This window comes from Miniopterus natalensis, chromosome 12 (assembly GCF_054644295.1).
Source record: "Miniopterus natalensis isolate mMinNat1 chromosome 12, mMinNat1.hap1, whole genome shotgun sequence".
NCBI lineage: Eukaryota > Metazoa > Chordata > Mammalia > Chiroptera > Miniopteridae > Miniopterus > Miniopterus natalensis.
In genome coordinates this window covers 9,491,567-9,507,199 of record NC_142092.1, presented here as the reverse complement: position 1 = coordinate 9,507,199, position 15,633 = coordinate 9,491,567, and the positions used below count along the sequence as shown (strand labels likewise).

General features: G+C 43.2%; 1 protein-coding gene across 1 annotated transcript in view; it reads left to right on the top strand.

Moving 5' to 3' along the window:
* AOPEP (aminopeptidase O (putative)) overlaps positions 1-15,633 on the top strand; it is a 296,713-nt gene that overhangs the window by 160,662 nt on the left and 120,418 nt on the right. Inside the window, exons 8-9 of the mRNA XM_087822613.1 lie at positions 4,353-4,455; positions 5,043-5,150. Of these exons, the coding sequence (XP_087678739.1) occupies positions 4,353-4,455; positions 5,043-5,150 (211 nt within the window). The remainder of the gene's footprint in view (positions 1-4,352; positions 4,456-5,042; positions 5,151-15,633) is intronic.

The window sequence follows — 15,633 nt, the reverse complement described above, 5'->3', positions numbered from 1 at the left end:
TCCAGATCTTAGCTATTGTAAGTTGCGCTGCTATGAACATCGGGGTGCATATATTCTTTGTGTTTCGGGTTTGGTGTTTGGTGTTCCGGGTTTCTTAGGGATATATTCCTAGAAGTGGGATCACTGGGTCAAAAGGCAGCTCCATTTTCAATTTTTTGAGGAACCTCCATACTGCTTTCCATAGTGGCTGCCCCAGTCTGCGTTCCCACCAGCAGTGCACCAGGGCTCCCCTTTCTCCACACCCTCGCCAGCACATCTCATTTGTTGACTTGTTGATGGAGCCATTCTGACGGGTGTGAAGCGATACCTCATTGTGGTTTTAATTTGCATATTTCTGATGATTAATGACATTGAGCATTTTCTCATGTGTCTCTTGGCCATCTGCATGTTGTTCTTCCTTCTGTTGAGGTGTATGAGCTGTTTGCCTCCTTTCATTCACTCTGGTCTCCATAGCATGTTGAATTGCTGCTCCGTGGCCGCAAGGTGGTTGTTACAGCTCCACCTGCGACGGTGGGGGGAAGAGGTGCGGTACCAGTTATTTCCCCCTGTTATAATGAAAGCAAAGCTATCCCAGAACCCCACTTCCAACCACAGTAGATACCTGCCTTTGTCTCATTGGCCGGGGCCATGCCTTCTGACTATCGGTAGCTGCAAGGACACTTGGAAAGTGAGCATTTAACTTTTCAGATTTGATTGTATAAGTGGCAAGGAGGAAAGTGGATGAAACTGGGAGTAGAATGAACCAATTGTACTTGCCACAGTTCTTCCTGCCTCTCACAACGTTATTTTTAAAAAATATTTCGTTGGTTGTCAGATGTGGAGGGCTTGGTTAATCCTGGTCACGTGTGTCCATGGCCCATGAACAGCAGAGCCCCTTTGCTAGACTCATTCCCTTTTGTTCTCACAAAATGTATACAGTTTCATTTCATTTGAAATGTATACAGTTTCAGTGTAAACCGTGCATCTGTTTTTCTTAACCTTTTAACTAAAATATAACATACACTGAAGTACACAGATATTTCTAGATGGCTCAACAGGTTTTTACTGTTTATCCTCATGAAAGCACCACTCTGATCACTATTTGTAACATTCCCAGCATCCCAGAAATCTTCCTCTCTTCCCACTCTGTCAGTACTCCTGCCCGAAGGTAATCCTTCTGACCTGTGCTGTATCCCCATAGCTCTATTTTGCCCCCTCTTTGGCTCCAGCTAAATGCGATTGTACATTTGTGTGTGCAGTAGCTTCTCCCCACCCCGTCGTCCATGGGGCAGCCGCTCAGTACCCGCAGTGGATGCCTGAGAGCAGGGATAGTGCCAAACCCTACAGGGACTGTTCTTCCTGTACATACACTTGAGGGAAGCACTTTCTGGCTTCTCTCTGGCGTATCCGAATTGCCAGCAACACTACTCTTGCGCTTTGGGGCCCTTATGAAGTAAAGTAAGGGTGACTTGAACACAAGCAATGAGACACTGTGACAGTTGATCTGATAACTAAGACAGCTACCAAGTGACTAACGGGCAGGGAGCTTATAACAACGTGGACACGCTGGACAAAGGGGTGATTCATGCCCTGGGCGGGACAGCGTGGGAAGGCAGATTTCATCAAGCTACTCAGACCGGCGTGCAAGTTAAAACGTATAAGTTGTTTACTTATGGAATTTTTTAATTTAATGTTTTTGGTCCTTGGTTGACCGCAGATAACTGAAACTGCGGAAAGTGAAACCATGGGCAAGGGGGGCTGCCGCACTGTTTGGGGTGCGACTTCTTTCGCTCGCCTGTGAGAGTCATCTGTTCTTGCAGGTAGTGGGGTTCATTACTCACTGGTTTCCTGCGTTGTCGCTGTGCACTGTCTCTGTGTAGACCTGGGTAAGTGGCTTTATGGGAAGTCAGCCCTTTCCCACTTTGGAGCATCTTGGCCTCATAAAACCAGCCCTCTGATTTCTTGCAAAGCGTGCCTGGGCACTGCTCCCTCCAGCACCACGTCTACTTTAAAAGGAATCTCTTGGGGACTTGTACGTTTGCCTTGGATGCTGTCAGCATAAAAGAATTTTCTTGAACACGTCTTCATTTGGAGAGGGTGGAAGAAGAGAATAAGAGAGGGATGCTTTCTGGAAGGACATTTTTAGGCAAAGGGGAAAAAAAGCACCAACTAAACGCGTCATTAGGAACTTGAGCCTGGAAGCCAGCCTTCTGCGCAGAGATTAGCATCCCTCTGCTGTGCCCCAGCCCTTCTACTAGTCTAATTCGGAGCTCAGGGGCTTAGGAAACTTACAGCAACTGTCTCTCCTGGGGCTGGGAAAACTGGTTTGAATTCCGGCTCTGAGAAGCCTCCCTGGCTGCAAGGCTGTGGCTGTGAGCTTTCCCTACCAAAGCCAGTGTGGTTTTCTTTATAAAAACGCTCCACCCAGGACAAACTTGAGAACAGGAATAAAGCTAATGCTTTTCAATAGAGTCTTAAATGGTGATGAAAGGGACTAGTTATTCCCGCAAGTGTAGTCCTGTAGGTAAGTCAAGGATCAAGTAGAAAAATGGGAACTATGCGGTTTGCTCCAGTGGCTGGCTCTCATCTTTAGGTATTGCTGGTTCCAGGCCTCGTGTCCGCTGAGAGAATGTACTGGAATCTTTAGCAGAGGCCTAATGGGAGGCTCTGTGCTTGGCGGTCAGAGCACACTGCAAGCGATTGATTCGGCAAGCTGGGTCACCCTCAGGCACATCCATTTGGGCCCAACATCCTTACCTGTTGTGTCTGTGGACATGTGGGATTAAGTCAGAGAAGAGCCTGAATCCATTGCTTCTAACATCAGACAACCAACCCTGAAATTAGCAACATTGGTTGCTAACAACTTTATAATATTTTATTAAGTTTATTGAGTAATTTATGTGTCCCTGGCCCTTACTAGGGATTTTGCATATATTATTTCAATAATTCTCCATAGGACCTGGGGAGATATGTAAGATTATTTCCATTTTGCAGGTGAATAAATTGAGGATTAGAGAATTTAGCTAACCTGCTAGTGAGAAACAGGTATAAGAAGTAAGGCTGAAATTCAACACCAGGTCTCTTAGATTCCAATGGCTGTGTCCCCGTACTTACACCACACTACCTGTTAAAAATAACCACCGGCCTTTCTGCTGTGCCAGTTCTCTCATCGGCCTGTGCTTTCCACTCACTCCAGCACTTACTCTTCAGTGTTTGTCCCACAAGGAACTGGTTTTAGGACAGCTGAAAGCGGCAAATACCTTGTCACATATTTTAATTTTAGCTAGTTGGTGAAGCTTCACTCTAACACAATTATATTTTATTAAAGGAATTTTAAAAAATATTTAAAACAATCTGATAGATAATAAGGAGACATTGGTTTCAGTCCTAATGTAACCATGAATCAGAACAAGCCACAAGACCTCAGATGCAAACTTAATTCCCGTGTGCCTCAGCCTCCCTTGTTTGTGAAATGAGGAGGTTGAAATGTGTGGTCACAAATGTCCCTACCTATTCTAAAAACATGGGCTTCGATACCATTTGTTGTTTTTGTGATTCTAGACTGGCTTCAGAGTACAGATATTTCTTTTTAAATTTTTTTTAATTTTTCAGTTACAGTTGCTATTCAATTTTGTGGTACTTTCAGCTGTACAGTACAGTGGTCAGACATTGATATAACTTACGAAGTGATCCCCAATAAGTCTTGCACCTACCTGACATCATGCGGAGTTATTAGAATATTATTGACTGTATCCCCTGTGCTGTGCTTGACATCCCCATAACTGTTTTGTAACTGCCAATCTGTACTTAATCTCTCCACCTTTTCATCCAGTTTCCCTACCCCCTCCCATCTGGCAACCATCAGTTTGTTCTCTGCCTGTGAGTTTGCTTCTGTCTTACTTGTTTGTTAAACGAATATTTCTTAAAGGAGCCTTAATTACTAAATGCAAATCAAGAGAAGTGGATAACATTGGGGTCAAAAAATTATTTTAAAGATGTAAGTTCTGTGTTCTTTCAAGTAAAGCTACATTTTTCGTTGCATTTCCCAGTGCTTCATTCCCACCAAAAGAAAAGCATGTAGGTTCTTAACTAATGCATATTGGAGCTTAGATTCCTTGAGGGTCTGGCAAGCTTTAATCTTGGATAAGATGATGTAAAATATTGTGAGCAGCCAACCTCAGGTTGCCAACCGAAATATAAATCCCTCCTTGTTCAGTATACAGATTTATCATGTAAACTGTTTTAATTTATACCTGGTACTATTGAGTAGAATTAAGACACTGTTGAGCAACTCTGAAAATAGGACTAAGACAATATTATGGACTAATTAAGAATGTGCTATACTGTAACAAATTTTTACTGCATCATTTTAGACCCAATAAAGAGAAAACTGGCCATGTGAGTGACTCAGGATCATCTGTCATCAAACATGGGCTCAATCCAGAGAAGGTCTTCATGCAGGTTCATTATTTAAAGGTAAGCGCATCTAAGTGGCAGAAGCCAGTTACCATGGTGTGTCACTTTTTAGGTTATACACATAGACAGTGAAGATTAGTAGCATGGTTGGACAAAGCAAAAAAATCACCAACATTGTAATGACATTTGACTAGGTTTTTATCTGATTGTCATAATTAAAACACTTTATACCCCCAAACTGAGGCATGAATCAAAGGAACCTGAACTATTTCCTGCCCTGTGCCTCCCTTCTCCCTGCGTCACATCAGCTGTGAAGGGCAGAAGCTTAAAATTGCTGTCAGGTTCCAACTGGAAGGCAGGGGTGGGAAGGAAGCACTTGCAGTTGTAAAGGCCCCTCTCGATAGCTAAGGGAGAGAGGAGCCGGGCCCCGCTCCCCTTCTGGTCCTCGGTGGGCGTCCAGGCTTCACATCCGTAGCTGATCCTTAATTCCTAGGCCCACCCTTACTGGTAAGAACAGAGAGGGCAGCCTGGGGCACATCGGCGGGCCATCAGATGTGCATACAGCGCTGGTGGGTGAGCCAGAGCCGACTGGGTACGCATTTTTCTGATGCATCCGTGGCGGGCATCTCTCTTCTTCCTCCTTCTAGGGCTATTTCCTTCTCCGGCTCTTTGCCAGGAGACTTGGACACGATGCCTATTTTTCATTTTTAAGGAAATTTGTGCACACGTTTCACGGGCAGTTGATTCTTTCCCAGGTAATTTATGAGTCCTCACGGGTCCGTGATACAGAGTTGGCGGGGGTGTGGCATGTGGGGACTAGGTTATGTGAGTATTAAAAAGTGGGGGAAGGTTTATGATTTAACGCAGTAGGAAAAACTAGAAGTTAATGAAGTGGACCGAGGGAAGCGTTGTTTTAGGGAGGGTGACCTTCCTGTAGTTCTGGGACAGTCTGTGACCCAAAGCTGTCCTGTGCACAGTGATGTGGATAATTGCATCTTAAGTGACCTTAAAAACCAAAGCAACAGAACAGCCCTACTGCTCCTCCACCTGGAACGATCTTTGCAAGGTCAGCTCCTTCCTATCCTTTGGTCTCGGTGTGAATGTCACACACTCAGAGGCACCCTGGCCAGTGAGACCTGCACCCACCCTGTTATTCTCGGCCCTTTGCCTTTGGCATTGCCTTCCTTGTCATCGCCGTTATTTATCATTATATTTTCATTTAAGGTCATTTGGGTTTTTCCTGTCTCCTCTATTGTATGTGTAAGCTCATGAAGGCCAGACCATGCTCTTTATTTGATCAGTACTTAATACGTGATCGGCACACCATATATATTTGATAAACCGGTCGATTAACAAGATGCACTGAGACAGTCAGACAGCCCGACCTCAGAACATTGGGAGAAAGCCTGTCAGCTTACGGGTGTGTGGCCGCGCTGCACGGAGCAGTAAGAAAGTTAGCAAAGAGGGGCGGGCTCTGGAAGCAGTGCTCCTGGCTGCTCAGAGATGCAGCCTCAGCTCCGTCTGGACTGATGGGGATGGTTGATATTTGACATTAGGGCTCATGCACGGTTTGGGGCCACGCTGTCCGCGATGTCAGATGTAAAGGACGTCTGAGTATAATCTCAGCACATGGAGGGAGAGCATGAGTGTGGTGGCTATGCCTCGTCTCGACGCTCTTTTTATTCTTTGGTTAGGGAACAGGGGCTTTTCCTAAACATGTATTTGGAAAGGCAACTTGGAAACTGGCTCAGAAGTCTTATATGCTTGGTTGACTGATTAGCTGAAATTCCTACTGCTAAAAATGACTTCTCCCCAAGACCCTGCAGTGTTAAATGAGGGCATTGCATCTACTGGGACTTCTGAGGTTCTGATTTCAACTTCCCATGGAACACTTAGTGCTCTCTCCACCAAATCATTCAGTTTTTCTTTTATCTCTTTCAAGTAAGAACTTTATTGTTTTTTATAACAGCTTTATTGAGATGTAGTTCACATACCATAAAATTTACCTTTTAAGTGTTTAAGTCAGTGGTTTTTTGAATATACACAAGGTTGTGCCATCATTACCACTATGTAATTTCAGAGCATTTCCATCATCCTTAAAAGAAAACCCATGTCTGTGCCAGGGAGCCGTGCAGAGCTGAGTTATTGCGGCTGTGTCCCCTGGGTGGGCTTCTGTCCAGGAGACAGTTTGCGTGTGCTGGGCACGGTGCTGGCATTACGGGGAAGCAGATCTGAGCTTCCCAGTTAATTCGGCCTGTGCAACCCTGGGAAGGAGAGGAAGTGCCCCCGCCAAGGGTTACAGACACCACCCCCAAGGGGAGTCTGTTCAAATCATCCCAGCCAGGTCCCAGATATCTCTGCTGAGCGCAGTTCCATGGGGGAATGGAGAGCCCCTCAGAGTGGGGTCTTTCAAGGTGTGAGACCCAAGGCAGACCCAGCCTCTGGCCTACAGAGGCCCTGCCCTCTGGACTACTTGGGGCTCTGTCCTGCCAAGCTTCAGAGAGGCTGCCGAGGGCCAGGCAGGGACAGCGACTGACATTGGCTTGCACCAGAGAATCAGTCGGGAGGCCCAGGACCAGCACACCAAGTGGCCAGCTTTGGACAACATCAGAGCAGGATCCATTGAGCTCCACAAGCAGCATATCCAAAAGGTAATTGCAGCAGGCACAAAAAGGTGAACTTCACTTTTTTTTATTTTATTACTATCTTTGTTGTTGAAAGTATTACAAATGTGCCCTTTTTTTCCCCGGTTGGTCCCCTCCACCCGGTATCCCTCCCCCCAGGCCTTCACCCCACTATTGTCTGTGTCCATGGTTTATGCATATATGCATATAAATTCTTTGATTAATCTCTCCCCACCCACCCACCTCTGCCTTCCTCTGAGATTCACAGTCTGTCCCATGCTTCTATGTCTCTGGATCTATTTTTGTTCATCGGTTTATTTTATTCATTAGAGTCCACATATGAGTAAGATCCTATGATACTTGTCTTTCTCTGACTGGCTTGTTTTGCTTTGCATAATACTCTCCAGATCCCAACATGCTGTCTCATAGGGTAAGGTATCCTTCTTTTTTACAGCTGCATAGTATTCCATGGTGTAAATGTCCGAGAAGATGTTTGATACGATTTCCATCTTCTTGAACTTGTAGAGACTTGTTCTGTGTCCTAACATGTGGTCTATCTTTGAGGATGTCCCATGTGCACTTGAGGAGAATGTATATTCTGCAGCTTTGGGGTGAGATGTTCTGTAAATGTCAATTAAATCCATCTGATCTAGTGTGTCATTTAGAGTCACGGTTTCCTTGTTGATTTTTTGCCTGGAAGCTCTATCCAGTAAAGTCAGTGGGGTGTTAAAGCCCCTACTATGACTGCTGTCCATCTCTCCTTTACAGTCTGCACAAGTTGGTTTTTTTCCCAGCCTGTTGAGTCCTATGTTATGAGGTGGGTCTCTTGTAGACAGCATATATTTGGGTCCTGTTTTCTTATCCATTCAGCTACCTTATGTCTTTTGATTGGGACATTAAATCCATTTATATTTAAGGTTATTATTGATAGGTACTTACCCATTTTTTTCTTCATGCCTATGTTTCTCATTCTCTCTATTTCTACTTCTAATTGCAGCAGTCCCTTTAACATTTCCTGCAATGCTGGTTTGGTGGTGATAAATTCCTTTAGGCTTTTTTCATCTGGGAAGCTCTTTATTTCACCATCTACTTTGAATGATAGCCTTGCTGGATAGAGTAGTCTTGGTTTCAGATCCTAGCTTTTACCTTAAATATTTCATACCTTCTGGCCTATAGTTTCTAATGAGGAATCAGCTGACAGCCTTGTGGAAGCTCCTTTGTAGGTAACAGATTGCTTTTCTCTTGCTGGCTTTAAGATTCTTTGTCTTGAATTTTTGGCATTTTAAATATGAGCATGGGCCTCTTTGGGTTCCTCTTGCTTGGGACTCTCTGTGCCTCCTGAACTTGTGTGACTTTTTCCTTTACCAGGTTAGGGAAGTTTTCTGCCATTATTTCTTCAAACGGGTTCTCTAACCCTTCTTTACTTTTGACCTCCTCTGGCATTCATATGATGCGAATATTGTTACATTTCATGTCCCACAGCTCCTCCTGTTTTTTAATCGTTTTTTCTTTTTGGATCTCTGATTGAGTGATCTTTTTTCTACTCTGTCTTCTAATTTGCTGATCTGATCCTCAACTTCCCCTAATCTGCTGTTGATTCCTTCCATTGTTGTTGTTTTTTATTTCTACTATGTGATTCTTAATTTCCTTCATGGTTTCTTTATCTTTTTTTCATGCTGTTCCGCGTCTTTATGAGCAGTATTCTGAACTCTATATCTAATAGGTTGCTTATCTCCATTTCATTTAGCTCTTCTTCTGGAAAATTCATTCTTTCCTTTGGGACTTTTTTTTTTGTCTCCCCATTTTCTCTGCCTGTTTGGATTTCTTTCTAGGTATTAGGTACACCTGCTAGGACTCCCATTATTTTGGATGGTCTCTGGTGCAGGCCAATGTTAGATGCCATTTGTGACTGGTCTTGAGTACCCTGTTTGAAGTTTTCCACACTCCACAGCTTGTGGTTCCCTCTGCTGGGGCTGGGTATGTTTGGACAGGATGAATATGTGCACCAGGGTCTACTTTTCCAAGCCTTGGGTCCAGAAGCAAGTCAGGCAAAGACTCAAAGCACCCAGAGGCTGTTATTCAGAAACTCTACAGGGTGGGGCCATAGGTTTTCCAGCAGGGTGAGACAATTGTTTCCCTGCCTGCCCCCCGCCCCTCTCCCCCCCCCCCCCCGACAGGCAAAAGCTGCTGGGAAGGTAAATGTCTGCCTGAGAAAGATGTCCTCTACCATATGGGAGAATGACTCCGCACCAGGGTCCAGAAGGGTGCCCTCTGAGATGTATTCCCCTAGCCAGCCTCCCCTGGATTCTCCTCACACTGCTCTAGTCCACACTGTCCTCCTTACCCTGGTGCCCAAGGTGAGTGGCTGCACAGGAAACTTTGTGTGTTGGCTCTTTAAGAGGGTGCTTACATTTGCAGCTTTCTCTCCCTGGCAGACATAAACCCAGCTGCTTTTCACAGCCAGATTTTATGTGGGGGCACATTTCTCAGTCCTGGTGCTCTGGGCTGGGAAGCTCAGCTTGGGGTTTAGATCCCAGAGTCCTCAGTGGGAACCCCCTGCAGCTGAGATCTCCCTCCAGACCTTCAGCTGCTCCTGTGGGAGCCCAGCCAGCCATCTCACACCTCCACAATTCCTACCGGTCTCTATGTGGTTTACACTTTCCCTCCTTGGTAATGAGGGTGCTCTCCAGCTTGTCTTCAGTTGCAGTTGATTATTCAGGATGTTTTTTCTATATTTTAGTTGTAATTCCATTTTGGTCCCAGGAGAGTGTCAGTGCAGCTTCCACTCAGTCTGCTGCCATCTTGGAATCTCCTGAACTTGACCTTCCAAAAATATCTTTTCTTTGTTTTTCCTATTTCATTTCTTTCTTATCTTTTTCCTTTCATATCCCTTATTTCTCTCTTTCCTTTTCTTCTAGTTTTTTCTTTTTTAGTCTTTGTTTCCGTTTTTCTTTTCCATTTTCTATTTTAATTAATTTATTAAAGTTTGTGTACCTCCCACCTGGTTGTGGTCATTCTGTTTCATGGCACAACGGGAGGTCATCTACTAGTGCTCTGTTCCCCAGAGAGAAAGCAGGAGGTGTCCCTCTCCTACACCCTGGTGACCTCCATGCTCAACCCACTCATCTACAACCTTTGGCAGAAGGAAGTGAAGGGCTCCCTCCGGCATGTGTGTCTTCAAAGAGGAGGGACCCATATTCCATGACTTCCAGTTTTGATTGCAAAACTGTTCATCCAGTTCTCTTGGACCCCCTTACCAGGAGAAGTCTTTCAAGTCTCAATGTGCATGACATAAATTCTTTCCAAACCTCTTCTGGTGATTCCATCTTTTGACAGTGGCATCAACATCCCTAATGGCTGCCTAGAATTCAGCCATCCTCCATGCTTATTATATTTTTCTTTTTATTTCTTATTATCGCCTCTTTCCATTCATGTTCTTTTTTGTTTTGTTTTTTTCCTTCTCTAATTCTTTTTGCCCCTTGTTTTTTATTATTCTTTCTTTGTCTCTTTTTTTTTCTTTTTTTTCTTCTGTTGTTGTTTTGTTGGTGGTGGTTTTATTTTTTCATGTTGTTTTTGGGTTGGTCTTGTTTTGTCTTGTTTTTTTTCTGTCACTGCCTGTACAACAGTTTGCATGACGTGGTTGGGGTTGAGCCTCACAGGCAGCCAGTCCAAGGGCTGAGCCCACCCACGGATGGGACAACAGCAATCAAGAACCAATTACAACTGGAGGGCCCACATAACCCACACAAGGAACATTCCTAGAGCACGCAGCTCAGGAGATCAAGGAGACTACACCACTGTGTCCCACAGTACACCTACTAGAGTAAGCCACCCTCCCAAGACTAGGAGTTATAGCAGTTCTATCTAATACATAGAAAAAACACAAAGAAAGAGCAAAAATGAGGAAACAAAGAATCAGGACCCAAATGAAAGAACAGGCAGAATCTACAGAAAATGAGCTAAATAAAATGAAAGTAAGGAATTTATCAGAAACAGAGTTCAAAGCTTGGTTTTAAGAATGCTCAGCACAATAGAAACCATGCAAAGCAACCAGTCATAAATGAAGAATAACGTATCTGAAATAAAGAATACACTGGAAGGAATAAACAGTAGATTAGATGAAGCAGAGGATCAAGTCAGTGAATTAGTAGATAAGGTAGGAAAAAAAAATCACTCAATCAGAGCAGCAAAAAGAAAAAAGAATTAAAAAGCATGAGGATAGTTTAAGGGAACTTTTGGACAACATGAAACATAAGAAAATCCAAATCAGAGGGGATCCAGAGGGAGAAGAAAGTGAACAAGGGGGTAGAGAACTTGTTTGAGGAAATAATGACAGAAAACTTCCCTAACTCGGTGCAGGGAAAAGTCACACAAGTTCAGGAAGCAAGAGAGTCCCAATCAAGATGAACCCAAAGAGACCCACACCCAGACACATCATAAGTAAAATGGCAAAAGTTAAAGACAAAGACAGAATCTTAAAGGCAGCAAGAAAGAGACAGTTACCTACAAAGAAGTTCCCATAAAGCTGTCAGGTGATTTCTCAACAGAAATAATTCAGACCAGAAGGGATTTGCATGAAGTATTCAAGGTAATGAAAAGCAAGGATCTGAAACCAAGAATACTCTATCCAGCAAGGCTGTCATTTAAAATAAAGAGCTTCCCAGACCAAAAAAAGAAAAAGGTTCAAAGAGTTCATTACCACCAACCAACATTGTAAGAACTGTTAAAGGGACAGCTGTAAGAAGAAGAAATAGAGAAAGAGAGGAACATAGGCATAAAGATTAAAAATGGCAATAATTAAGTAACTATCAATAATAACCTTAAATGTAAATGGATTAAATGTTCAAATCAAAAGACATAGGGTAGCTGAATGGATAAGAAAACATCACCCAGCCCGGCCGGGTGTGGTTCAGCAGTTGAGTGTCGACGTAGGATCCAGGCTATTGGGGTTGGATTCCTGGTCAGGGCACATGCCCGGGTTGTGGCTCGATCCCCAATGACTCATCATTGATGTTTCTGCCTGTCTCTCTCTCCCTCTCCTTTCCTCTCTCTGAAATCAATAAAGATATATTTAAAAAGAAAAAAGAAAATATCACCCATACATATGCTGTGTACAAGATACTGGCTCAGAACAAAAGACTCACACAAGCTGAAAGTGAAGGGATGGAAAAAAATATTCTATGCAAATGGAAATGAAAAAAAGCCTGACCTAGCCAGGTGTGGCTCAGTGGTTGAGCATTGACCTAGGATCCAGAAGATCGCAGTTTGATTCCCGGTCAGGGCACATGCCCGGGTTGCGGGCTTGATCCCCAGTCAGGGGCGTGCAAGAGGCAGCTAATCAGTGACTTTCTCATCATTGATGTTTCTGTCTCTCTCTCCCCCTCCCCCTTCTTCTCTCTGAAATCAATGAGGATATATTTTTTTAAAAAGAAAAAAGAAAAAAAGCCTAGGTAGCAATACTCATATCTGACAAAATAGACTTCAAACAATGGCCATAAGAAGAGAAAGGAAGGTCACTACATAATACTGAAAGTATTGATCCAACAAGAGGATATAACCCTGGTCAACATATATGCACCCAGTATTGGAGCACTTATGTATATAAAAAACTTCATATATATATAGACTTTAAGGGAGAGATCAACAGCAATACAGACATAGGAGGGGACTTTAACACCCTACAGACATCACTGGATAGATCTTCCAGACAATAAGTCAACAAGGAAACAGCGACCTTAAATGACACACTAGATCAGATGGATTTAATTGATATTTGCAGAACATTTTATCCTAAAGCTGCAGAATATATGTTCTCAAGTGCACATGGAACATTCTCAAAGATAGAGCAAATGTTAGGACACTAAATAAGTTTCTACAAGTTCAAGAAGATTGAAATCATATCAAGCATCTTCTCAGATCATAATGGCATGAAAGTCAAAATCAAATGCAATAAAAAAACTGAAAAACATTAAAAAATGGAGGCTAAATAGCATGTTATTAAACAATGAGTTGATTACCAATGAGATCAAGGAAGAAATAAAAAACTATCTGACACTGAAAAAAAATAAAGATTCAAACAAGTGGAAACATATACTGTGTTCATGGATTGGAATAATTAACATCATTAAAATGTCCATATACCCAGCAATCTCTAGATTCACTGCAATTCCTATTAAAATACCAATGGCATATTTCACAGATTTAGAACAAATATTCCAAATATTTGTATGGAACCAAGAAAGACCCTGAACAGCCACAGCAATCTTGAGAAAGAAGAACAAAGCTGGAGGGATCACAATACCATATATCAAACTATACTACAAAGTGTTGTAATTAAAACAGCCTAGTACTGGCATAAGAACCAATATATATTTGTCAATAGAACAGAACAGAGAGCCCAGAAATCAACTCATGCTGCTATGGCCAATTAATATTTAACAAAGGAGGCAAGAGCATCCAGTGGAATAAAGACAGTCTCTTCAATAAATGGTGTTGGGAAAATTGGACAAGTACGTGTAAGAAAATGAAGCTAGACCACCAACTTATACCATACACAAGAATAAACTCAAAATGGATAAAAGACTTAAAAATGTAAGACATGAAACCATAAAAATCCTAGAAGAAAACATAGGCAGTAAAATTTTAGACATTTTATGTAGCAGTATTTTTGCCAGTATATCTCCTAGTGCAAGGGAAACAAAGGAAAAAATAAACAAATGGGACTACATCAAACTAAAAAGCTTCTGCACAGCAAAAGAAACCACCAACAAAATGAAAAGGGAACCTACTGTATGGGAGAACATATTCACCAATGATACACCTGATAAGGGGTTAGTATCCAAAATATATAAAGAACTTATACAACTCAACACCAGGAAGACAAACAATCCGATTTAAAAATGGACAAAAGATCTGAATACACACTTCTCCAAAGAGGACATACAGATGGCCAATATACCTATGAAAAAATGCTCAGTGTCACTAATCATCAGAGAGGTGCAAATTAAAACTACAATGAAGTATCACTTCACACCTGCCAGAATGACTACCATCAAGAAGTCGATAAACAACAAGTGCTGGTGAGGATGTGGAGAAATGGGAACCCTAGTACACTGCTGGTGGGAATGCATTTGGTACTGCCAATGTGGAAAAGAGTATGGAGTTTCCTGAAAAAATTAAAAATGGAACTGCCACTTGACCCAGTGATCTTACTTCTAGGAATATATCCTAAGAATCTCAATATATCAGAAAGAATATATGCACCCGTCATAGCAGCGTTATTTACAATAGCCAAGATCTGGAAACAGCCCAAGTGCCCATCAGTAGATGAGTGGATAAAAAAGATGTGGTTCATTTACAGCATGGAATACGACGTAGCTGTAAAAAGAAGGATCTCATACCCTTTGAGACAGCATGGATGGACCTGGAGATTATTATGCAAGTGAAATAAGCCATTCAGAGGAAAAAAAATATCACATGATCTCACTTATAGGTGGAATCTAATGAACAAAATACACTAATGAACAAAATAGGACCAGAGCCATGGATACATGGAACAGACTGACAGATCTAAGGGGAGAGGGGGTGGGAGATGACTGGAAGAAATTAACCAAAGATCATATATGGGAGATTAAATATTCCAGTGGACTGAGTGGAAGCTACACTGACACTCTCCCAGGACCAAAATGGAATTACAACTAAAATATAGAAAAAATATCCTGAATAATAAGCTGCAACTGAAGACAAGCTGGAAAGCACCCTCATTACCACGGAGGAAAAGTGGACACCACATAGAGACTGGTAGGAAGTGCAGAGGCACAAGAGGGCTGGCTGGGCTCTAGTGCCACAGGCAGCAGCTGAAGGTCTGGAGGGATATCTCTGCTGTAGGGGGTTCCTACTGAGGACTCTGAGGCCTAAACCCCAGGCTGGGCTTCCCAGCTCAGAGCACCAGAACTGAGAAAGGTGCCCACATAACATCTGACGAAAAGCAGCCAGGTTTCTGTCTGCCAGGGAGAAACAGCTAGAAATGCAGGCACCCTCTTAAAGAGCCAATGCACAAAGTTTCGTGCGCAGCCACTCACCTTGGCTCTGGCAGAGGGAGAGCAGAGTGGACTGGAGCTGTGTGAGGAGAATCTAGAGTTGTGGGCTCTGGAGATAGAACTCAGAGGGCACCCCTCTGGATTCCTGTGCCGTCATTTCCCCATACTGCAGAGGCAGACATTTACCTTCCAAGCATCTTTTGCCTGAGGGGGAAGCAAATGCCCCACCCTGCTGGAAAACCTCTGACCCTAGTGGAGTTTCTACAGCCTGAGGCTCATTAAGAGACTAATAACGATCAGCTCCCCCACCCTGTGGAGTTTCTACAGCCTGAGGCTCATTAAGAGAATCAGATAAATCAGCCTGCTGGCAGAGGCAGGCCTCAGAGTACTTTTACCCTTTGCTTGATCTGCTTCTGGACCCGGGCCTTGGAAAAGCAGACTTCGGTGTGCATCTTGGTCCTGTCCAAATGTACTTAACCCCAATAGAGGGGACCTCAAGCATTGGGTTGTTCATAGCTCCAAACAGGGTGCTCAAAGCCAGTTACAAACAGCGTCTAACATTGACCTGCACCAGA